This window comes from Schistocerca americana, chromosome 4, assembly GCF_021461395.2.
Source record: "Schistocerca americana isolate TAMUIC-IGC-003095 chromosome 4, iqSchAmer2.1, whole genome shotgun sequence".
NCBI classification, from domain to species: Eukaryota; Metazoa; Arthropoda; class Insecta; order Orthoptera; family Acrididae; genus Schistocerca; species Schistocerca americana.
In genome coordinates, this window is record NC_060122.1 from 284142036 (window position 1) to 284168512 (window position 26477).

Here is a 26477-nt window from a genome sequence, read left to right on the forward strand (position 1 = left end):
GATTTTCCGATAGCGATCCAGCAGTATAACAGTCTGTATGACAAGGACAGAATCACGCTACAGTGGTTTGAGGAACTTGATAGTGAGCTAATGTTGATGTCTCAGCCAACAAATTTGCCTAATCTTATCCTGATTAAAAACGTGTGGGTCACTATCGAGTGCAGGGCAGATCCTACAGCTACCATAGCACAGATAAGAGGGCCTGTGAGCCCTATCAACACAAACTGTTTCGAACTGGTTATTAACAGTGGAACTATGGACACACACACATCTCTAGCCCATCTCCCACTCACGCCACAACATCGATGCGCACGGCTCGAATGGTGACATCAGAGAATCACTTGAAAGATGGAACGGCGCGCCATGGGCTTCAGCAATGAAAGTACATTCTTCCTACATGCTAATGATGGTCATTTGTGCGTACGACGTAGACATGGTGAGTGCTGTCTCGGAGGGTGCATTTGTCGAAGACACAATGGCTCTGCCCCAAGCCTTGAGGTCTGGTTTGCGACAAGCTACAACTCTCGTTCAGCTTTCGTGTTTCTGGAGTGGACGCTAACCAGCGCATGAGTGGTGCAGAAGGCTGTTACATCCGTTCTTTTTGCGTTCTTGCAACAGGAAGGTGATGTGTTCTTATATACTCGCCCACACACTGCCACGAAATTCAACGTGCACTGCAAGATGTGTAGCAACATCCATTTCCAGCATGATTCCAAAATTTCCTCCAGTCGAACATGTGTGGGATATGACGGGACAAGAAATGACTCATCAACCAAAAGTTCTTACAGAACTACGTGAACAGGCGGAGCAGGCGTGGCATAATGCATCGCCATCTGTAAGATCGATTGGATGCCAGAAACAACGTCTATATTGCCGCCGCCTATGGAGGCTACACCACCTGCTAATATTGATATTTCAGCGTGTGTCTATACCTGGTACTTCAGAATCGCTTGTGCTACTGATCTGCAAATGCAACCATTTCGCGTATTCCATATGCGCTTTTGCAGGAATAAATCTTGAGTGAATTGGAAACTTCTAAAAGGTGGTACTAACTTTTCTCCTACAGTGTATTTAGGCTCTCACACCGGCTCCAGGAGTGAGTTCTAGGGCAGCGAGCAGCCCCAAAAAGACTTCACCAGGACATCATTCACTACAACGCAGACGCTATCCAGTCTGCACATCACCGAGGGACCGCACTTCGTCAATGTAATGGTGGTGTGCTAGGATGCCTGGATATACTCTACTTCTTCACCGCCTTGACAACGCCGGACTCAGTGCTGGCAATATTTGCGTAGCCTTACACATTTTCTCTGGTCCTCTTGTCAGGACAGTCAAGTGCGTCGCCAAAAAATTGCCGTTGTTGTGATCCCATTACATTTTTTGTACTCTAACGTCTGTCTAAGAGGCCAGGACTTAAACTTTTGGTTCCTACCTCAGAACTTAACATTGTTCAAGTAACTTTACATTACACTTCAGAATTTAATTTGATCAATCTTATAAACTTTAACTGTGTGGAATTCTGAAACTGTTTTTGTTGTTGACATCTTCAACTTTTATAGTCCTGTCTTCCTCAGTTGCGTGTAATATTACAGTATATTAATAATTTTTACGTATGGACCGTCTGACAGCAACTGAATAAAACACAATTTTAGTGCCATACGCGTTTCGCCTTTATTTTCTGCAAGGCATCATCAGTGGCCTGGAATATGTACATATGTTAGCTATTTTATTTACGTTTTTGTCATTGTATCTATAGGTTATAAACAGTTCTGGTGGTTGGTATTTCCTATTAAGTAGTAATGTTTTGAACTGTACTTACAGGTTGCGTAGACAATTTCCTACATATTACGCTCCTGTTGCATTTTTGGTGTTGTTCTTCTTCGTACGAACGCCAATTTGCGGTTTTTTCCCCATTCCACAACACTATGCACTGAACGCCTGTTTTAAAGCAATGTTTTGGTTTCTGTTGCTGACTGTCAAATGTTTTTGCCAAAGATCGAATGTTATTGCCAAACTTATGAGTGTAACTATTGAAGTATCTGTGGTCTGTTCGTGTATGCATTTGTGTGTGCGTTTGTGTATGTGTGTGTGTGTGTGTGTGTGTGTGTGTGTGTGTGTGTGTGTGTGTGTGTTTTGTGTGGTATATATTTTTTTGTGCTGTGTGTGTGTGTGTATTTTGGTGTTTATATATTGCTGTCTGTGTGTGTGTGTGTGTGTGTGTGTGTGTATGTCTGTGTCTCCAGATGATGTGGGGAAGAGTTTTCTTTTTTTTTATTATTTTTTTTATGTTATCATTTCCTTTACTAAGTGTAGTAGGGAGCCTGTGCTGATGTGTGTTTGTCCATTTATCACATGTTTGTTTTCTGCTATGGCTTTCTGGATGTGGAAGTTTTCTTGCATTTGTATAAGTTGTTTGTCATGGTTGCTTATTCTCATTATTTTCATTTCTTGTTCCATGTTTGTAGGATGATGGTTGTAGTGTTTTAAAAGCTCTGCAAATGTGGAATGGTTTGTTTCATACTTCCAACATCTGATATGTTCTTTGTATCTTGTTTGAAAATTCCTGCATTCCTATGTATACTGCATCACAACTTAGACATTCAAGTTTATATATTCCTGATTGTTGGAATTTGTCTCTCTTGGTAGCTGGCTGGCTTAGGTGTGATTGAAGGATTTGCCCAGGCTTATATGCTATTTTGTTTGTGTTTTATTCAGTTGCTGTCAGACGGTCCATAAGTAAAAATTATTAATATACCGCAATGTTTTTGTTGTTGTTCACTCAGTTCAAGAAGACCCAAGTTTGTTTCCTTGGAAGTTACTGATTGTGTTACAATAGCGCCAGTGGCATTATCTGTGTGACATATTCTTTGTTTACAATAAAATTTTTTAATGATGTGTGTGTTGCATTTCTGTGTGATATTTCCGTTGGGACGAGACATATCAGATATAATATGTGGATGGTTGGTGAATTGGTACGTTGGTTGTCGTGTGCAGTTTGTTGTAAAGATTTTCATGCATGGAGTGAATCTTTTGTGCGACGATCTTCATTTTTAGGTCATTATACGTTGTTCAGTTTTTAATAAACAATGCAAAATTTAAAATTATTTATAATGTTTTGTTTTGGATAGTCTAGGGATTTTGTAATGTGTATAGGGGCAGCGTACATCGATATAAAGCACGCAACCGACATTATTTGTTTTAACCTTTTTGTAAAATTGGAGATTGTTTTTGCTGTTGCTGTTGAAATTGTTTTCATTAATGAGTATTGTGCGCCTAATGCACTTTTTAGGTTGATTGCTGTTTCCTTTCTATCGAAGTGAACTCTCTCAATTCCATTCGGTTACCTTTCACGTGAAGAATAACTCTGTGAGTGATGTAACTAATGAGGAAGTTGTAATATATTCCAAGAATTCTCCCTTAATACAGGTTTTTCAATTTTTGTAATTAGGTTTTCGTGGGTGCCTGTATTCAGGTTCTTGCCACTTCAAGTTTTTCCGCTTTTCAGCGACATTCTCATGTGAGTCGGACAAATGTGTCCATTCGTGTTGTCCTTAATCGAATGTGTTTAGTAATCACTGTTAGTCCTGTGTAGCATTGGTTCCCAATGCTTAAGTAATGCTCCCCGATAGGACACACAAATGTTTTGTAAGTAGTCTTTTTTGCAGGTTGATTGCATTCTTCAACCAGTGAACCCACAACTGAAAGGTGATGGTTCCATTCCGTGCCCTCACAGACTGTTACACGCAGGTATTTGCGTGTGTTGACTGCTTCCAGTTGTGAGTCATTGATATTGCAGCTGTCGGATGTAACTTTTCTGCGGTTTCTGAAGTATACAGTTTTACATGTCTGTAAATTTTAGAGAATTTGCCAATCCTTGCACCAGGATTATCGAGACTTGACAGAATATATCTACACAGATGGCTTGATTGATAACTGCATCATCTGCATAAAGATTCAGGTTACAAAAAGGTGCTCGACGTTAATGCTCGTTTATTTGATTCTTCAGTCCTTTGGCGAATTGAGCCTTTCTCGAAAAACTGCCTCGAAATTCTGTTTTAGACGAGTAACTATCTGGTTAAAATAGGCCTCTCGTTGTGAGTGCGCGTGTAAATCAGTCAAAAACTATGCCGCGAGTGGATCGGTGACGTCGGTGGTCAGTTGACTGTGCCGAGTGTGGAGCTCTAAAATGTTAAGTATGCTTGCAGGTTATGCATGAGTAAAAGGGGACTGTCACGTCTCGTCTGTTAACACAAGAAGTTAACATATTTTCGCCGAGTTCAGTGCTTTTAGTAAAGGATTTCGTGTTTTGTATCGTCTTTTTTTCGTAGTTTCCTTTGTTTCGTGACGCATTGTAAACATTTCCTGGGAGGCTGACATTTTTACTAATACTGTTTTCCCACACAAGAGGCGGAATATCTGAAAGCAAAAGGGTAATGACGTTTTATAATGCCTGTACAAAGAAAAATGTACACTATCCATAAACAAACAAACAAACAAAAAAGTGTAAAAATAATCATTGTTTAACAAAAATTGTTTCAGCAGTGAATAAGTCAGATCTATTGATAGAGAAAAATAAATTAAGATGTTATTTCGCTATTTACTGCGTTCTAAATACTGATGATTTGTTTGTAAGCATATATTTTCTCGAGGAAATAAATTTAATTGCGTAGAAATGTTTGGAGGAAATTTTTTCTATTTTTTTCCTTTCTGAAGAATTTGGGGAATTATCCGTATGAGGAAACTGACTAGAAATTTTGCTTTGGTCGTTCATAAACATTATCATCACTCGGTAACTACATTTTGATTTTTTCGAAAAAGGGTAGTCCTTCATAACCACAATTTTACCGTCATCCTATACAGCAGACAGCTCTCAGAACACACACAATTTTGTTGCTGTTGTGTAAACAAAACCGACCACAAGTAAAAGGCGAGAATGAATACAGCAATATTCATAATACGCTAAGTGCGCTGCAGTAGACTCACTTACCAAGAGCACTCGACTGAGACTAAGTAGTTCGTATAAAAGTGGTATAAGTTCTTCCGATCCGACTCTTGTTCCAGACCGAGCTATGTGGTGCAGTGGTTACCACACTGGACTCGCATTCGAGAGGCCAGTGGTTCAAATCCGGGTCAGGACATATTGATTTAGGTTTTCCATGATTTCGATTCAGGCAAATGCCTAGATGGTTCCTTGAAAGGAGACGGTCGATGTCCATCCACATCCTTGAAACATTTCGAGTTTTTCTTCCTTCTCTAATGACCTCAGTGTCAATGGGACATTGAACCCTAATATTCCTTCCTTTATCTTGCCCCACGACTAATCTCTACCGTCCGTGATACTACGGCTGTCCAGCGAACACATCCTGGTCCCTTAGTTTGTTTCTCCCCCAGCTGGTAGCATTAAATACTCAGCACCAGACAGCAGTCTGGCAGCCTTTAATCGCTCCTCTAAGACCTATGCTTCATTAGAACAAATACACTTGCGATTCCCTCTCACTATTTGTCTGGGCGTCCTCTTCCCCTCGGAGAGTTGCATTTCCGAAATACATCTACTTCTGTACTCCACAATCCACCTTACACGTTTGGAATCACCACCATTTCTATAGTAACCGGAATTGTGTCACGGGTGACCGATCGAGGGTGTCGATAGTGAGTCGTCGAAAAGCAAGAAAGGCAACAACAGCAATGGGCGAAGGATAAGACAACACGACAGAATGACAAGTCCGGAGTGGAAACCAAATCGGGAGCCTTAGACGTAGCAGTATCAAGAACCGAACAACGCTGCGTATAATGAACAAACGAGAGCGTAGTCGGTACACTGTAGTCCAGTTTTTTTTAAAAAAGGGTGGAACCCCTCCACGCCCACACCGACACTGTGACCATCTCAAAAGATCTACTGTCACCTCCGAATTTGTTAGTTCCTACTCGAGGACTTTTACGGGGCATGGGACCGTGATATTATCCGCGCATCTGGGTAGGACTACGCACTAACACGGTTGCATCGAGAAGGTAGTGGATGAAAAGCGAACGAAGGGTAGCGGTTTCAAGGGCAGAAGGGGGTGGGAGGGGGGGGGGGGGGGAGCGAATACCAAGGCAAGACCCAAGGGGGAAAAAAAACTGCGATAGTCCGGTCGAGTAGTAGGAGCAGTAGCGGTTTTCTTGCGTTCTGGAAAGATTATGCAAGGGTAGGGTGGTTGTTAGTTTTGAATATCGCGCAATGGTCGCTACCGTTATCATAGGTCGTCATAAAGAATGCCAGTCCTTTTAAGGAGAGGTACTCCTTAGGTGGACACCTGCGAAGACTCCTGGGCCAGCTGCAGCGTCTGTAACTGTTACATGCCAAGATTGTCATATAAGTGGTCGATTGGTCATAAATCGGTTGCTGTGTAAGGGTTTTGGTTGTGTTTGTTTGCCTCTAGTGTGCAGTACGGCTTCCCTGCGTTGCCGGTTGGTCGGCTAGTATACACCTGGCAGTGCCAGTTAATTTTGCTATGCTGCAGGGCTTCACCAGTATCTGTCACGCTTGTGTAACGCTGAAGACCAGGTCCCTTCACTGAGAGCTTCATAGAACGGCCTCGGGCGCCTATAGGCTGGCGTGTGGGGCATGTCCCGCTTCTAGCGCTGAAGTGGCGACAGCAACGCTCGCAAATATGAGAGCCGCCTAGCGACTGTCCTCTTGGTCCACGCGTTCTGGCGAGCTTTCGACCACATCGGGCCAGCATACCGGAAATTCCCCCCTTTCTGCCCTATCGTGAATAATGCATAGAGAGAAGTCTCAGTAAGCCTCCGTATGAACGCCAGTTCCTCTGATTCCCCCGTTGTGGTCACTTCGCAGTATGCATGGTGAAGGAAATAATATGTTGCTCATCTCTTCTTGGAACATAGTCTCTTGGAATTTCAACAACAAACCTCTCCCTGATGCAAAACACCTCTTTTGTAGTGTTTGACATCGGAGATGGATAGCATATTTGTAACAAGAACTTAAAATACTCCAACGGACAATTGTCACTTCCACAGGAACGGCATCAGCTCTTGTAGCTCAAATAACAAATGCAGAAACAGTACAAGCCATACTGAAAGAGAAGAAAAGTGCACCAGGAAAAGACAGTATAGCCGGCCGCGGTGGTCTAGCGGTTCTAGGCGTTCAGTCCGGAACCGAGGGACTGCTACGGTCGCAGGTTCGAATCCTGCCTCGGGCATGGATGTGTGTGATGTCCTTAGGTTAGTTAGGTTTAAGTAGTTCTAAGTTCTAGGGGACTGATGACCACAGATGTTAAGTCCCATAGTGCTCAGAGCCATTTGAACAGACAGTATAAATCGAAACCCAGTCCACCTAGAACCCAAGAAAAAATGATCACAAGCGTTGAAACACTATACAACGCAGCCATGACATTAAGCAAAGTCACAGCACAATGGAAGCAGGCTAAAATTGTAATGCTATCATAACCAGCCACCTAATGGCCCACGATAATATCAGCCCTTCGCCCTGCTCCCTGTTATAGGGAAATACTTTGAGACAATCATCAACAACAGGTTCATTACATTCGCCGAAAAACTAACATCATGCCAGACTGCCAAGCGGATTACTGAAAGCACCGCTCCGCTATCGACCCCAGAGTGCAGTTATGTAGCAGTGTCATTGGAGGTCTCAACATTCAGGACGGCGATTCTGCACTGTGTTCAAGCAGAGAAAGAGGGTTCGACAATATGGGGGATGAGGGACAGTATTACAAAGTACTTAAAGTAGACGTTCCATCACAACTTACAACACTTTTGTCGAATATAGTAGACAACCGCCCCTCCAGAAGAGTCTTTAATGAGGCCGGATTTAAACCATTCATATTAGAACGAGGGGTACCACATAGGCTTATCATGCTTTATAGCCTTTACATGTCAAACGTTCCACACCCAAATAAGTGGAATGACGACTAACACTTTACACTAAGAACATGCCTTATTGGTGCGACGCATCAGTGGCACATGAAACCAACAAGTAGACTCAGGATTACTTGAACGAACTTGAACAATAATTCAGCTAATGGGAAGTTGAGCCTAGTGCAGCTGAAACGCAGTTAACAATGTTTGAACACGAAATATCACGAAATATGATACAGAAACCAGAAGGCGCTAAGCAAAAACTATGTCAGAAAGTCACTGCAAAAGACACTACGAAATACCTGGGGGTCATCTTAGACAACCATGTGTCTTGGAATCAGCACACCAAAGACTAAATCTGCTTCGAATGCTAAGATACAGAATAAAAGGGCAAATAAAGTCACGATTGTGTACACCTAAAAAACATTTCTCTGTCCCGTCTTAGAATATGACAAAATGACTGGAATTAACAGCGAAAATGGGAGACACTAGATGCCACAGAAATACAGTCATAATTAAACCACTCGAGTGGCAATATACAAAATTTAGGTACCCTAAAGCTAAATATCCTTATCACAAAATCATCAAAACCTGCATGAAAGACTACAGCCACGATAAATGCCACAGACGTAGACGTAGGCGAGGACAATACAAAACACCTACTTGAAAATGAAACAAAAGGTGACGTAAATAACTAGAAATAATTAGCAAAGTACAAAATAGGATGAAACACAGAATAACACACAAGATGAAGAAATTTACCTAAAACAGGATACAAACAAGACCAGAGCTGAGAGATCATTTCTGAGGTTGTAGGGAGGTTTCTCTCGGCAACTGGGTAAATGCCAGGATCAGCAACACATCCTCCCAGACGAAAAGAAGAGCTAACTAAATCTACTCAGAGAATCAGTATGAAAGTCACATTAAAAAGATGAAATGTGACACCGCATGGTAACAATATCTTCTATTAATCAAACCTCGGCTCCTAAACTGCTGACAAGCAGTATTCAAAAGTGGGCCGGACGAGTGCTTGTAAGCCATTTCCTTCGCAAATGAATCACATTTCCTTAACATCCTCAGTCCTTGTGTAGCATTTTGTAGCATATATGTCACATCCAACGATTATTTTTTTCTATCTGAGGGAATGGACTACATTTACTGTGCCTGGCTGTAGCATGTACTTTACACTACGCCCTTTCTGTGCATCACTTGCTTTCGTTTCTCAATAGGTGGCAATGTTTGCTTAAAGAAAGTAGTTTTTCTCAATGTCAGCATGGCTTCGAGAAATAAGTCTGATTTATGTTTGTTTTTAGTAATTTTTGAACCCGACTGCCTTTATAATACGGTGTGATATGCTAACACATCCTTCACTATCGAATAAGTGATTGTTTACTTAATCGTAACAACATGGCGATATGATTTTTTTCCAATATAGTGCTGTATCTACACTCGGCAATGGCCTATACTTTCACATTCACAGGATAGAATGAAAGAGGAAGAAGCGAATGTAGAAGGAAAGGGTAACTGTATGGCAAAGATGCTGCAGCTGGTACGACGAAGCACCCCAGAGCACCAAAAGCCTGCGCCATTACCAACATCAATGAAGTTCCACGCGTTGCATCTAGCTGAGATTATGACTAAAACTCGGAAAAATTAGTGCAGATGTAGATTGTCGGGATGTAACGGTTTTGTATTTGTGCAGTGCACTAAATGCAAAATAAATTTTTGTTTCACAGAAAAGGACTGTTTCTAATGCAATTCCACATAAAAAGCAGAATTATGAAAATTTGCTGATTGTATTTTCACGTATAACAATAAAATAACATTTTGTAGCATTTACAGAAACATATTTTTTACCTATTTCGATCGTCAGTTTGTAAATAAAACTCATAAAGTCAATCCCTGAAAGCATTTTTATAAATACGGAAGAAAACTATTTGAGTCTACATGTAGCACATATGATACATATTTTGGTGAATCATAACTACTTTTTAAATTTAGTATTTTAATCTCACTTTGTTCCAAAATGCATTGATCACAAATATAAACTTTTCATTCAAAAAATCTAAGCTTAAGATGAGGTTAAGATTGTTCCAACCAATCGCAGCCTGGCATATGCTATTCCTACAGTTAGTTTTATATGTAAATTCAACTCTGGGTCGTTCTGGATGATTACACCTAGATATTTTAAGGTTATCACTGTTGTCGCAGATTTATCAACAATAGCGTAATCGAAAAATGATGGATCTTTCCACCTGTTTAGGAGCAATATATTAATTTTTTTGTTTAAATTTAACTGACGGACCATGCTGCAGTTGTCGTGCCTAGGCAAGTCTTGCTGAATTTCGCTACAGTTTTTTTTTCCCTGTTGAAAACAGCCTCACGAAGTTTCCACCGCGATCAGTGACGGCTCTACTACATTCTCTCGGATATCCCCGAGTTACTTTTACGTCAGTCAGCTCCGTTCTGTTAAAAATTTCGTGTTGAGTCTTGTCTGTTAGAAGTCCCTGAGTCCAATCTGAAGTCTGTCCTGATATTCGGTGAGCGCTTAGTTTGTATATTATATGACTGTACAGGGAACACGGCATCAACCTGGGCGACTTTATCTTCGATGCTCTGGATCTGAAGAACGAACAGAGCGGGCACAGTTTCGTAAGATTCCATGTCGATTCATTTAGAAGAGATTTTCATTCGTTAAAAAGCTCTTAATACGTGATCATAAAACATGTTCCATAATTATAGAACAGATTAACATTAATTCCAGACATGTCCAGCTATGTGAACAACATAACCGCCCAAGACAATCATATTTTCTGACAAAACTGATATTGTTTTCCAGATTATTACTGATTATTATTGATTATTTTGTCGGATACATGGCAAATATAATCGTAAAAGTATTTAATTTTAGATTGTAACCTAAAAATGTGTGACATTCATACTCATTTTAATCGTACACGCGCACTAAGGGTTCCGTACAAACTTAATTACATATAGTTCATCCATCTTGGGAATCGAGAATCTCAACCAGTTTTGCCTGTTATCGATATCGATACTGGCCAGATAAAGTCCCGGGAATTCCAAGACTGTATCAAAATCTCTACTGTAGTTCCTCAGACTAACCCGGACATACTAAAAGAAGTGAGCAGGATATTGTTTATGTACGTAGAGGGAGAAGATTGATTGGAACATTTTTATTTACTTTATTAACCAGGACTACAGCTTACATTTTATGATTTGCATGCAGTAATGTTCGTCTATTACGATTTTGACGAACGATGAAAGCAATGTATATCCGTATGGCAAAAGATTATTTTTGTTGTGATATAATTATAGTTTAATAAGTTTCAGACTTTTTACGTTGCATGTTCTGTGAGTCCTTGCTTCTTGCCGAATTTCATGATTCTAGGTCAACGGAAAGTTCCTTTATAAGTTTTCATGAATGAGTTTGCGAATATCAAAATATGTGACATTAATGACAGAATATTTTGATTGCATTATATTAGAAGATTAAATCTTTAACATCTCCAAGGGACCATAAACTTTAGTATGTCACATAAATTTGAGCTTGATACGACAACCTGATGCAGAGAAAAATGGTTCTTAAAAGACTCACAGACGGATAAAAAATAACAAAAAATATTTTCTCGTGTTATATAATTACAAATTAATTTTTGGGTTTTTTCCTTATACTGTAAAACTTTTCCTCTTCCCTAATTTCATGATCCTAGGTCATCGAGAAACACCCACAGGTTTTGATGAGTGAGTTTTCGCGTACCAAAATATGTGACGTAAATGGCCGTATCTTCTGATTTAAGTGACTTAAAAGCTTACAATTTTTACACCAAGAAGGGACCATAGATCTTTATATGCCGTGATATAAATTTAAACCTCATACTTCTGCCAGTTCCTGAGAAAAATGATTCTTAACAGTCTGACAAACAGATAGAGAGATGGACAACGAAGTGATACTACAAGGGTTCTGTTTTTACAGATGGAGGCACGGAACCGTAAAAAGGTTTACTTCGAACGTAATCACAAGTCATGTTTACCTTTTAAGTGTCAAAGTAATTCATCTATAACAAACATAAATACTGAGTAGATAACCATCAACCCTTTGGAATATAATAAATTTTTTGTGTTAGCTACAAAATTTAGTTCTTACGGCATGACACCTCTCAAAAGTGATCAAGCAATTTATACAAAAAATGGATATTGTCGAGTCTTACCCCCCCCCCCCCCCCCCCTCCCCTCTGTGAAAAATTTTTTCGGACGCCTATAGACCACTATTAATTAATATTACATTTGGGGATGAATAACGATGAAGATATTCCTAGCCCATCGGAGTCGCCGGCAATTACGTCTTCCCGAAGAGTTGACATGGGACACAGTGTTAGATGTTTAGTAAACGTTTTAAATGCCATCTACCTTCTACTGATTGAGTTGTGTTTCAACTGGATGATCTAAGTGCATGTTCATTACCATAAATACGCAACAGATCTGAACACGTACGTCACTATAATACGTCACCATTGTCACGTTCACTGGTGCCAGCGCAGCGACAAAATATAGTTACGTCACCATTTAATAGACGTGTCCTGCTTTAAGTTCCCGGTGCCGACTGGTTTCACTGAGTTAAAAAAAAATCCCTGGTAGGTGTCGGAACGCCTTTCCCGAGGGTTCTGGTCGAAGCTAACGTAGTCACTGAAAAAGTTTGCCTAGAAGTGGAATCTGGAAAAGTTAGAGTCGCTCGTGACGAGTGCTCACTCACGTGCGTAATCATTATCATATGCACACAACACAGTCGTATAAGAAGAAATACAGTTGTATGAAAACGCGATAGTCATCTCAGAAGAAAAAAGGACGGAAATGGACAACAGAAAAAAATTAGGAGGCCTCGGTAGGCAAGGACGAACTAGAAGATCAAAGAGAGCGTGGATAAAAGCTCTACAAGTATCTGTGAAAAGTGACATTTGAAATACACACTCCTGACGTACCGAATGTGGAAAATAATAAGTAACTTAAACGACGCTACAACAACAATCGTAGGTAAGCGATCGTAAAACACCTAACATGAGTTACATTTCACTCATTTTATAATTTTTCACTTTGTTTATTATATTTTATAGTTGTCATAGACAGAAACTGCCACAATATGTGGAAAGTGGTCTATTCGAGGACAAGACGCGAACTTTCTTTCAGGGCATGTTGGCGAGTTTGTTCCTGTCTGCTGTTTAGGGTGATCATATGTCTGGAAAAAGAAAATTTTTCTCAATGAAACAAGGGACAAAAGAAAATGCGTAAAATTGTTTCGTCATAAATACGAAGGCTTCGAAACTAATAATAAATAAATAAGTAACGTGTAACCTAGACATACCTCTGAATTCACTTCACGCAAACAATCGGGTAGAATTATTAGTGCAGGATTCAGCTCTCATTGACATTTTTCTGATGAATGGATCTTCTTTAGTAAGTCCACATTACTACACAACACTTTGTAAAAATCTGCGCGTGTGTGATTAAAGTCCGTACTGAAAAAACGTTCTTGCCATTCGCACGCAAACCATTCATATGAGGAAAGACTCGTTCTCTGGCAGAGTTCAGGTAAAAAAACAAGAAATTATACTATTTTAAGAAAGTTGGTATAAGGCACAGTAAATATTACAATGTGAAATAATTTCTGCGCAACTATCGCTAGATGATGTTTCCATTTTTCTGTTATTTTCGGTGATATATATTGTTTAATGTACACATGCTCATCCTAAAGATCATTAGAAGCCAATTCACGAATGAAGCAGTCAGTTTTTTTGTTTATCCTTTCGTTGGGATACTCCTGCCTTGAAGTGTTACCCAGCTGCAGTCCCACAAATTCTCAATGGGTTGAAGTCACTTATTTCAATATTCAGCTGTACTATGATAAAGTATATGGACACACTTTTCAAATTTTGCAATATATGGTGATAAACCGTCATTTTCCAATCTAACATGAATTAATCTGACAGCTGATGTTATGAAACGATCTTCACGCTTGGAGACTAAATTAGATTTTAAATAATTTTACATAGAAATTACTTCAACAACTATAATTGTTTCACTCTCCACTTTTTGAACTGCAGTGTGAAAAGTTGATGCTTGGTTGTGAAGAAAGTAGGGCTCACTGTCAAAAACCACATTCTTTTCGGAAGTGGCGCATTATTAATTTGAAGTGTTTTAGCGCCCGCAGTTAACAAAAGTTCACTTTATATTTTTATTTTACAAAAATAGAACACAGTTCAGTCTTCTATCAAAGTCACAACTGTAATGAATTTGTTTTGACTGACGCTGAAGCATATGCTTTTACAGTTTTCGATATTGGTGGCAGCATTCACATCAGACACAAGTGATCACGATCTGTCAGCTTATAGCACAGGTAGTCACAGTCCAACTCTCGTCCGCAACTGTACTTTTCCAGCAAAGTCACCACACCGTTTCAGATGTGTATTTATTGTAGCCCCACAGTATAAACAGCACTTTCTTTTGTTAGTTGTTAGTATCTTTAAATTTTTCATCAAAGTGATGGAAAACAGGACATTTGAATTCTTGAGAGCTATAGTTAATGACCCATTACGCAGATAAGTCATTGCCACAAAAAAGGGACATTTTGGCGTCCCGTTCTACCTTAAAACAAGACGGGACAGAGACTCAAAAGAACAGACCTTACGGCCAATACGGGACGTTTACTCACCTTACTGCAATTGGACTCCCAAATACGGTTTTAAGGAAGCTACGGAGTCATCATAAGTAATTACTTTCGAATATCTTATATTATATTTGCTATCGATATTAATAGCAGAACAAAAGAATCGATACCAAGACTGGGGTAGAATTATTGATTTCCTTTTCGTATTTTTCAGATTTTCTTTAACACAAAAGGACTTATTTAGAATAGAAGGCGAAATATGAAAGTTATGATCACTGTGTTAGGTTTCAATATTCAGTCGAACGAAGGTTTTGTAAGCTACCTCCTTCGTGAGAGGACTACACTTCCTGGGGATGAATCTCAATACGGCATATCCCTTACCTGCAATTAGTTTTTAATGAAATCTGGCAGAAAATCCAAAGAGATCCTGGTCGTACTTAAATTGCATCAGCGTCAAGACACAATCAATACCCGCACTGCAAATGATACGAATGGTAATAATACCGATGATAGCACCAGTAAAGCGGAGTTATTAAACACAATTTCCCGAAATGCCTTCACCAGAGAAGACAAAGTAACTGTTTCCGAATTCGAATCAAGAACAACTGCCAAGTTAAGTAACTTAGAAGTAGATATCCCTAGTATAATGAACGAGCTTAAATCACTTAATAAAGGCAAGTCTTCCTGTCCAGGTCACATCAGTACTCGAGAAAGGAAATAGGAGTAATCCGATGAATTACAGATACATATCACTGACGCCAGTTTGCAGCAGAACTTTGGAACATATAATGTGTTCTAACTTGATGAAATACCTCGAAGAAAATGGCCAATTGACACATAGTCAACATACATTGAGACAGTTTCCTGAAAAACAACTAGCTCTTTATTCGCACAAAGTAATAACTGCTATTGACAAGGGATCTCAAACTGATTCCATATTTCTACATGTTTCCTCACAAGAAACTTCTAACAAATAGGGCGCCTATGGATTGTCATCTCAGTTATGCAACTAGATTAGCGATTTCCTGTCGTGGTATTCGTCGGAAAGTCACCGAGTAAAACAGAAATGACATCCGGCGTTCCCTGAGGAATTGCTATAGGCCCTCCGCTGATCCTAATCTATAAAGCGTGATTCAGCTGCCCCTACCTGTTGGTTTTATGGAACCTGCAGTGCCTTGAAAAAGCACGCATGAGATATTCATATTCTCTTGCTCGCTACTCGCAGAAAAAATTAACCTGACATTCTTGTAGGAAATTTACTGTAGTTAAACTTTGTACTGGGATGCGTTTTCGCTGGAGGCCACAGTTTTGGAGTTATTCAAGAAAAATGCGTCTGAAGGTCACTTTCGTACATTTTCCTTGAATGACATACAGCAAGGTAAAAAAAAAAGGACTGCTTTACTTTCATTAGACCTAATAGTGAGGTAACATAATGCAAAGAATTTTGTTAAAATGTAAAATTAGTTCGTTTTGTGCTATGGCCATTTAAAATCTTACTTGACTGTAGTCAATTTTTTTATTTTTTGTGAGAAAATAAATCTGGTATATGATCTGTCCCTGACAGAGCAGGCCAGAGACTGATGAACAGACAGTAACTCGTTAACTGTAGACATGACAAATCTGTAACGACTGTCACTCTGTTACTTCCCCGCCAGCACGGTGTCGCGGTGTCGGTGTCTTCTCGAGACGGGGTAGGAGCAGAGCTGTACGAAGGGCGGTGCCTCAATGTCGTCAACGTCTGCGTCTGCTGCGGTGGCGGCGGCGCAGCGGAAGACCGCGACCATTATGGGAAATGAGCCAGCAACAGCGTCGGCACACATCCCTTGCCGTTTTGGCTAATGAGCAGTTTACGGGCGAACGTTCATCGGCATAATGAGGCGCGATTAGCGGAACCAGCGCCATGGCGCTTAGGTACGTAGGAGGCACAGCCGCCCGGAAACACGTACCATGTGGGCAGTCTGAACGGTTCACACGGCTTCTGCTGGGGTGGGTCCACTAAAACTGATCGTGGGCATGTCCTACTTAGTGGCGACGTCTCCAACATTTCAAATACTGTAAAATGGATTGGTAATCAGGGGCTGTTTAGCCCCCCTCCCCCCCCCCCCCCAAAAAAATCAGCAGATTGTAATAATACTTGGAAAGTGTATTTTTTGTGCGTATTAAATTGAACAATACCTATTGACATTAACAAACTAAAAGTAAGTTAAATTATATGTCAGTGGTCTTTGTTGCAGGTTTCTAGTGTGAGTTGTTTACGAGATATCGTATTTTGAAAAGTTTCCACACCGGCACATGTGTATGTTTGCTTAAGAGTGCTTGTGTGTCTCGTGAATCCATTGCGACCTGCTAGTCAGTTAGTGCTTGACAGTCCAACCAGTAGGTCGTGAGTGGACGATGGGATTTACCAATGCAGAAAAAGCAGACATGCTCATCGAGTATGGAGAGTGTAAGACGCAAATGGTTCAAATGGCTCTGAGCACTAAGGGGCTTAACATCTGAGGTCATCAGTCCCCTAGAACTCAGAACTACTTAAACCTAACTAACCGATGGACATTCCGGGCGGGAAGGAGCGCTTGGTCCCCGGCACGAATCCGCCCGGCGGATTTGTGTCGAGGTCTGGTGAACCGGCCAGTCTGGGGATGGTTTTTAGGCGGTTTTCCATCTGCCTTGGCGAATGCGGGCTGGTTCCCCTTATTCCGCCTCAGTTACACTATGTCGACGATTGCTGCGCAAACAAGTTCTCCACGTACGTGTACACCACAATTACTGTACCACGCAAACATAAGGGTTACACTCGTCTGGTGTGAGACGTTCCCCCGGGGAGGGAGGGGGGGGGGGGGTCCACCGAGGGCCGGACCGCACAATAACACTGGGTTCGGTGTTCGGTGCGGGGCGGCGGGGGGTGAAGTGGACTGCGGTAGTCGTCGTAGGGTTGTGGACCACTGCGGCTGCGGCGGGGACAGAGCCTCTTCGTCGTTTCTAGGTCCCCAGTTAACATACAATACAATACAATACAACCTAATGACATCACACACATCCATGCCCGAGGCAGGATTCGAACCTGCGACCGTAGCGGTCTCGCCGTTCCAGACTGAAGCGCCTAGAACCGCTCGTCCACTCTGGCCGGCTGGAAGAAGCATGCAGTTCGCTCTTGCACGGTGCATGCGGCAAGATATCTCAATAAACGTCATCCATCTCAGCAGTTATTTATCAACTTCTTCAGCTCCTTGAAAGTGGTAGTGTAACAACTATACAATTTAACAGAGAGAAACAAGTGACGACAGAGGAGGAGGCTCAAAATGGTTCAAATCGCTCTGAGCACTATGAGGCGTAACATCTGCGGTCTAACCTAAGGGCATCAGACACATCCATGCCCGAGGCAGGATTCGAACCTGCGACCGTAGCAGTCGCGCGGTTCCGGACTGAAGCGCGTAGAACCGCTCGGCCACCGCGGCCGGCAGAGGAGGGGGAAATTAATAGTCTTGCTGCTGTTGCAATTGATTCGCACCTTAGCTCTGTAATCGCCCTGTTAAATTGTTGGAAGCTTAGTCATCCGGTGTCGTAATTTTGAAATGAGAATTGTTATGGTGGTCGTTGCGACACAGGCAAAGGTCAGTTGTGGAAACTAAGCCAATGGATATTACAAGTAACGTTGTTACAGAATACGCCCGACTGACTCCACAAAATAAGAGGGCACGTACATTCGCGGGTGAGTGGTTCAAAATAAGAATTAATACCGTAAAGGAAATGGGTCATAAACATAGTTCCGCCGGTACACACTCAGTTTTACGCGAACGTACGATCGTGATAGAGGCACGTACGTTCTAAAATTCCCCGTGGCCTAGATAAAAAGAATTGCGATTAAATTGCACTTATTCATCTAAGAAGGAAAATTATCGGACTTCCAAATTAAATGAAAAGAAAGACTGCAGGTTCTTAATGTCGCGGCAAATACACCGAAATTGACATTGACGGCCACGATGGGAAAGAGATGAACACATTCACGTACCTCTATTGTTGAACAGCGCCGTCGTGAATATCGTCACCTCCATCTAAATTCTCCATATGAAATTATACTAATAATATTCTCCCAGAGTTACAGGAGCTGGGATTCGTGGTATAGTAAATCAGAAAATCATATTGACCAAGAATTGCTTTCATTGTATAAAACCATTTTACTTTATAATTACGCAACACGTCTTAGCACGAGGACAGGAGAACAATGAAAGGTCACTAATACTATGGTAAAATTAATAAACTAAGAGCGTAAAGCTTCTTTTGTCCATCAGAATTAAATACTTTTCACATTAATCTTTGGTATGAGAGTCGAATAACTATCTATCTATTTATCAATAAGAAAAAAATATTAAGTTCCTTTACAACTCCAAGGCAACAGCACAAGAAAGTGGCATGAGTGAGGCAAGTGTCCTACGGATTCTACATCGAGCAGGATCCATCCCCATCACATCTATCTCCATGAAGACCTGCGTAGAAACTATTTTGAGATCTTGTTAACTTCTGTACGTGGGCATTAAGACAGGATACTCCAGATGTACCATGTATATTGTTGGAGCCACATTTACCAATCATGGCCAGATAAACCACCGAAATACGCACTATTGGTCTATTGACAATCCCCGTTGGCACTGTTAGATGCAACGTCATTGTCCATGGAGTGTAAACGTGTGGTGTGGGATAGTGAAACATGAGCTCACAGGGCCGTTATCAAAGGCGGAACATTGAACGCGATCAAGTATAGCAGCATCCTAACAGATCATCCTCCACGGATAATACGTTCCTCTGCAGACTAGGAAAATGGAAATGAGCGTTTGGCGTCATTGGCCGGGAGGCCCCTTGCGGGGCAGGTCCGGCCGCTTTGGTGCAGGTCTTATTTCATTCAACACCACATTGGGCGACCTGCGCGCCGGTGATGAGGATGAAATGATGATGAAGACAACACAACACCCAGTTCCTGAGCGGAGAAAATCTCCGACCCAGCCTGGAATCTGACCCGGCCCCGTAGGACGGCAATCCGTCACGCTGTCCTCCCACTCAGCTATCGGGGCGGACTGCAGACTAGGACAGTCTTGTGGTACCAATATAGTGACTGTCCAGCTCATACTGCGCACGAAGTACTACAGCATGGTCTCACGAATTGTTTCCAAATCGTTGAATGCGGAAGACCTGTACCTTGTCCTGCCCGTTTCCCAAATTTGACGCTTGTAGACTTTTTTCTGTGGGAAAGCTGAAAGACGCTGTCTAAATACCAACTACACTGAATGACGCTGTCTAAATACCAACTACACCCGATGATATGCAACGACGTATTACTGCAGCCTGCTCGGACATCTCCGTGGAAATGCCAGCACGTGTGCAGCACTCGTTCTCCACCAGACTGGACGCCTGTGTTGCCGCTGCCGGTGGTCATTTTGAACACAACCTGTGGTGGTCAGTTCACTCATTACTGGTCGGAGTGCACATATCTAGGGTGTACACTTGTGTTATTCTTTAGAGTGTGCTACAACAGGTATTGTATAAGTGTCTGTGTGGTACGATATCTTGTAAACGACTCGCACTAGAATCCTGCTATGAAAACTACTGAAATTTTAGTTTATCCTACTTTTAGTTTGTTAATGTCAACAGGCATTTTTCCACTTTAAAACGGTATATTTTCACGAAAATACACTTTTTAAGCATTATTACAATCTGTTGACTGTCTAACAATAGGAGCCCCTGACCACCAACCGATTCTGTGAAAATAGCACATCAATAGCACTTTCCATTTCCCCAATAGTTGCTGTGCAAGTTTTGGGTGATTCATCCTGCATATATTTCAACCACATGAAACACACAAATGGCATCATGACCAGTTTCGACCGCTTAGTAAATCACCGGCAAAGCCTCCATTCTTTAAAAAATCGAACCCCGTGCATAAACCAGAGCTTCTGATTTCTTTACAGAAGTTAACAAGATCTCAAAATACGAGTAGTTTCTATGCAGTTCTTCATGGAGATAGAATATGTTAAATATTTACGTTGACCATGTAAGCGTTTTTCTCACATTGAAGAGAATCCTCGTTACTCGATAGGGGTTGTTTATTGATCAGTATCTGGTGTTCTGGAAGTTCACATGTCTTGTCACATGGGGCCAGGCTTCAACATTCATGCAATACAGGAGCAGATCCAACATTCCACTCTCAGTTTTTGACACAGCAATGTACAGTAAGTCACACATGAGTTTCTCCTGGCGTATACAACTTTCAAATAACTTCCGGGAATTCAGCCAGGTAACACTTTCAGCGACCGCCGATATTTCGACGGGACAACACCCCGCCATTTTCAAGGCAAACTGCAACGGACAGGCGGCGTACATGCAAATTTAACACCTCGGTTCTCGGACCCAAGCAGGAAAGATAACACACACACACTGAACACTAGTGCCAAAGTCAGAGCTATCGATAGTGAGACTATGAATTCGCAGGTGAGGTAGCAATGAGTCTGTCCCTCTGTTTCTTAACAAGGGAGAGAGCCGGATTCCAAACAGAGTTTAAACAGAAACCTCCATCCCTGTTAACAAGGTTGCTCGCTAATTTAATCTCAACTGCCTCCCGAATCACACTGTCCCAATAGCTGGACGTGCATGCCAATATCTCGGTGTTATTATATAACATGGGGTGACCAGTATCCAAGCAATGTTCGGCAATAGCAGATCTATTTGGCTGCTGTAATCGTGTGTGCCGTTTATGCCCAGTACATCTGTCCTCCACGGTCCTGATAGTTTGACCAATATATGCCATGCCGCAGCTACAAGGGACACGATATACACCCGCCTTACGCAGTCCAAGATCATCCTTAACGGAACTCAAAAGTGCTCTAATTTTAGATGGAGGTCGGAAAACACATTTCACATCGTATTTCCGTAAAATACGACCGATCTTATTGGACGTGTTTCCTACGTAAGGCAAGAAGGCAGTAGACTTAGGCGTTGACTCAGAATTATCATCAATCACCTGATGTACAGTTGGTCGATAGCGCAACGCACGTTCAATCTGTCTATCACTGTAACCATTTTGACGAAATGTAACTTCAAGATGGGACAGCTCAGCTGGCAAAGTCTCAGCGTCAGAAACGATATGTGCCCTGTGTACCAAGGTACGAAGTACCCCTTCACGCTGAGCCGAATGGTGACAACTATTAGCTTGTAAGTACAAGTCGGTGTGAGTACGTTTCCTGTAGACTGCATGTCCCAATGATCCATCATCCTTCCTCCTAACCAACACGTCGAGAAAGGGAAGGCAACCATCCTTTTCCACCTCCATCGTAAAACGAATGTTCGGGTGGATCGAGTTCAGATGTTCTAGAAAGACATTCAAATTCTCCCTACCGTGAGGCCAAACAACGAAGGTATCGTCAACGTATCCATAGAAACAGGCAGGTTTTAAAGGCGCCGACTCCAATGCACGTTCCTCGAAGTCTTCCATAAACAAATTTGCGTTCACAAGAGACAACGGACTACCCATCGCAACTCCATCTGTCTGCTCGTAATACTGGTCATTAAATAAAAAGTAAGTGGATGTCAACACATGCCTAAAGAGATTAGTTAAATCAGCACCAAACCTGGCTTCAATTAACCGCAACGAATCAGACAGAGGAACACGAGTGAAGAGAGAGACCACATCGAAACTCACTAAAATATCAGAGTCATTCAGCCTCAGTCCCTCCAAACGACGTAAAAAATCAGCTGAGTTCCTGATATGATGTTCACACCGTCCTACTTGTGGACTCAACAGAGAAGCAAGATGCTTGGATACACAATATGTCGGGGCGCCGATGTTACTCACTATAGGACGGAAAGGAACCCCTTCCTTATGAACCTTTGGAAGGCCATATAACCTAGGGGGAACCGCACTATAGGTGTTAAGCCTCTTGATTGTGTCCTGCGACAAACCACTTTTCTTCAGGAGGCTGTTGGTCTTTCTCTCAACACTTTTCGTGGGGTCAGCAGCGATTCTGCGATACGTTGAATCAGATGGTAAACGTTGCATCTTTTGTACATAATCATGTTTATTTAAAACAATGGTGGCATTGCCCTTGTCAGCAGGTAAAATAACAATACTGGGATCAACTTTGAGAGAGCGTAAAGCAGCCCTCTCTGCTGCTGTTATATTACTCTTGGGTGAACGAGCCCTAGTCAAAACACGGCATGCCTCCCTCCTAACTTCCTCTGCAGCGTCAGGAGGTAGTTTGCAAACTGCCTGTTCAATTGAACTAATAAAATCAACTACCGGCAAATTCTTCGGAGTGGGTGCAAAATTTAATCCCTTCCCTAGCACGGATAAGGTTGCGTCGTCAAAAGATTTCTCTGTGAGATTTATCACAGAACGTCGAGATATAACATCCGACTCCGCGCGATGAAAACGTTCAAACTTTGCCAAATGCCGGGCAGTAACGGAGTTGTACTCCCAGTCAGCTTGGGTCCATGAGGCACCCCATGTTATATAATAACACCGAGATATTGGCATGCACGTCCAGCTATTGGGACAGTGTGATTCGGGAGGCAGTTGAGATTAAATTAGCGAGCCACCTTGTTAACAGGGATGGAGGTTTCTGTTTAAACTCTGTTTGGAATCCGGCTCTCTCCCTTGTCAAGAAACAGAGGGACAGACTCATTGCTACCTCACCTGCGAATTCATAGTCTCACTATCGATAGCTCTGACTTTGGCACTAGTGTTCAGTGTGTGTGTGTTATCTTTCCTGCTTGGGTCCGAGAACCGAGGTGTTAAATTTGCATGTACGCCGCCTGTCCGTTGCAGTTTGCCTTGAAAATGGCGGGGTGTTGTCCCGCCGAAATATCGGCGGTCGCTGAAAGTGTTACCTGGCTGAATTCCCGGAAGTTATTTGAAAGTAAGTCACACATTTTGCCTTATCTTCCTCCTTCAGTTCTTGGACACTAGTAGGTTGTAGAGCTTCATCCCTATAAGATGTAAAACATGTTGACAGGACATATGTGAAAAGTTCACTTGATGCGACAGTTCACGCGTCGACTTCTTTGTACTCTGGATCAGGCGTGCTCAGCAGATGTACAAACGGACGGGGCTCGATTCTTTCTTGCGTTTGCAACTGACCCTGTAATACACCACTTTATCACCAAATCCTGTGTACGGCTCTTTACTGGTATGGAACCACCAGAAAGCTTCTTTGCAAAAATGCTCCGCGTTTCCTTAAAGGAACCGGTAGATACGACCGCCTTCACTACTGCAATTCTTTCTTGAAAAAGAAAATTTGTAATACTTAAGTAAGTGTGTGTGAGCACGAATATATGCATTATCTTATCTACATTGCGGCAACGGTGGAACGCGATATATTCTGGTCTCTCATAAAAAAAATATGAATGCTAGCCACAGGCTCAGCAGTATGCAATGCTGGCTGGCTATAGTACTTGAAATGCACATGAAATTCTTTTGGCTGATAAGCGAGAACATTTAAGAAAATCCAACCTCATTGAAAAATGTATTACTTGGACAGGGAGGCGGTACTGATTGTGGTGAATTACTAACACTGATTTTTTTGTGAAATTATATTGCAAGTTAAGTTTGATTGTTCAAAAACATTTGACAAATGAAGTTACATTGGTCAAAAAAAGAATGTATCATATTTACTAACTGACCCACAAACAATTGCGTCTCTATACATGAATGCATGGTAATACGATGTCTGAGTTATAAAGCTCATCTCACTGAATCTTTTGCCGTTCTTAAATATTTATAATCTCCTTGGAGGGTCTAAAGATGTATGGTACCCCATGGCTACCAGCTGCAGTATAAAATGTTCCGTGCAGTTGCCGACAAGTGTGTATCGCATTTACGAAAAAAAGTGTCAACACTCGCATAGCCGAACACAGAAGGAACTGTCGACTGGGACATACCGAAAAATCGCCCGGAGCAGGTCATGTTTTTCGAGATGGGAATCAAAAATGGTTCAAATGGCTCTGAGCTCTATGGGACTTAACTTCTGTGGTCATCAGTCCCCTAGAACTTAGAACAACTTAAACTTAACTAACCCAAGGACAACACACACATCCATGCCCGAGGCAGGATTCGAACCTGTGACCGTAGCGGTCGCGCGGTTCCAGACTGCAGCGCCTAGAACCGCTTGGCCACATCGGCCGGCCAGATGGGAATCGTGAAGTAAAATTCAGTGAGACGATCGTTTTAACAACGACATCGCATTATCATGCACCCATGTATAGAAAATCAATTGAGATTCATGAACACCATTATCATTTTTATAGGAAAGAAGGAGATTTGAAGTTAGATAAAATATGAATGTCGACTTTGCGCCAACAGAATGAGCATCGATTATTTTTAGTCGTGAATGACAACGCCATCCAGAGATAGTCATACAGTCGGCATCACGTATCGTGGTGCCCTCTGTGTACTCTATAAAAGCGACAGTCCTCAAGCCATAGTGGCAGTAACCGCTTTATCTAGGAAGGTGTCTCCCACAATTGGAGACGAAACGTTAGGAAGCAATTTTATACCTCTACCACGTCTGGCCCGGAAATTTTAACTGAAGAAGACGCCGACCGTGAAAGCCTACATTGTATGATTAGTTAAATTTCGTACTGGGAACGTTTTCAGTGGAGCCACGGTTTTCTAGTTATTCAAGAAAAACGTACAAAAATGATCTTCAAATGCACTTCCACCCTACGCTCATTCCTCACCAGTCAGGATTTCTAATATGTTGTTCGGGCACTCCCTCCTACCACTGCGCAAAAATTTCCGACTATACGAACTATTCCCGATATTGGACCTCGGTTGGTCTCTGCTGACTGTGCTATTACGCCTCCAGCACAGTCGGATACTTCGTTAATTTATTAATTTGAACCTGCCTGTGTGGGTAATGGACGAAAAATTACTTTTGTAAACCTTACACTAAAACTAATTACGTTCTCAATTCGATGCGAACTTAACCCTTTATGAGCACGGCAGATTCGTACTCAGAGGGCCTGACGAATACGGCGACGAAGTTGTCTATTTTATGCAGTAAAAATTCAGAAAACTGTTAGGTAAAATTTAGACAAACGTCAATTTTACAATTTGCAAGTGCTTGACTAAGCCGGTGGCATAATAAGAACTGTCAAGGAAGACCAAAATGTGGGAAATAATTTGCGCAGTCGCAGATATTTGTACAGCGGTAAGACAGACTGTCATGATCAACGTACAAAAAATCCGGACCGGGTGGGTGGAGGTGCGGGGGGAGCTGAGAGTGGGAAAAGGGTTACGTTTGAAGGTCACTTTTGTACGTTTTTCTTCAATAACTCGAAAACTACTGCCTCTAACGAAAGCTCATCCCGGTGCAAAATTTAACTACATTAAATTTGTTGTGTTGGCTCAAGATCCACACCGTGTTACTAGAGGAGGCCGAAATGCAAGCGTTTTAGCTCACGCAGGCTGGCGTGAGGAGGGAAGAACTATACTGATGTGAGGTCTGGAACATGACAAGGCGTTAGAATTAAGAAAGCGGACGTAAGTAGTTTGATACTTAACTTTAATCCATTAATGATGAACGTCGCTCTTGACGGTACATGATTTACGATATTATCTGTTAGTAACTGAATATGGCGCCTTGCTAGGTCGTAGCATATGACGTAGCTGAAGGCTATGCCAAACTGTCGTCTCTGCAAATGAGAGCGTATGTAGTCAGTGAACCATCGCTAGCAAAGTCGGCTGTACAACTGGGGCGAGTGCTAGGGAGTCTCTCTAGACTAGACCTGCCGTGTGGCGGCTCTCGGTCTGCAATCACTGATAGTGGCGACACGCGGGTCCGACGTATACTAACGGACCGCGGCCGATTTAAAGGCTACCACCTAGCAAGTGTGGTGTCTGGCAGTGACACCACAAAATTTCCTGAAAAAAGGTTAG

General features: G+C 41.9%; 1 protein-coding gene across 1 annotated transcript in view; it reads right to left on the reverse strand.

Annotated features, from left to right (window-relative positions):
- The window catches only part of LOC124613415 (insulinoma-associated protein 1a-like), a 42427-nt gene extending 26089 nt beyond the window's left edge, over positions 1 to 16338 (reverse strand). The window contains exon 1 of the mRNA XM_047142118.1: positions 16199 to 16338. Within this exon, the coding sequence (XP_046998074.1) occupies positions 16199 to 16338 (140 nt within the window). The remainder of the gene's footprint in view (positions 1 to 16198) is intronic.
- Positions 16339 to 26477: the final 10139 nt, after the last annotated feature.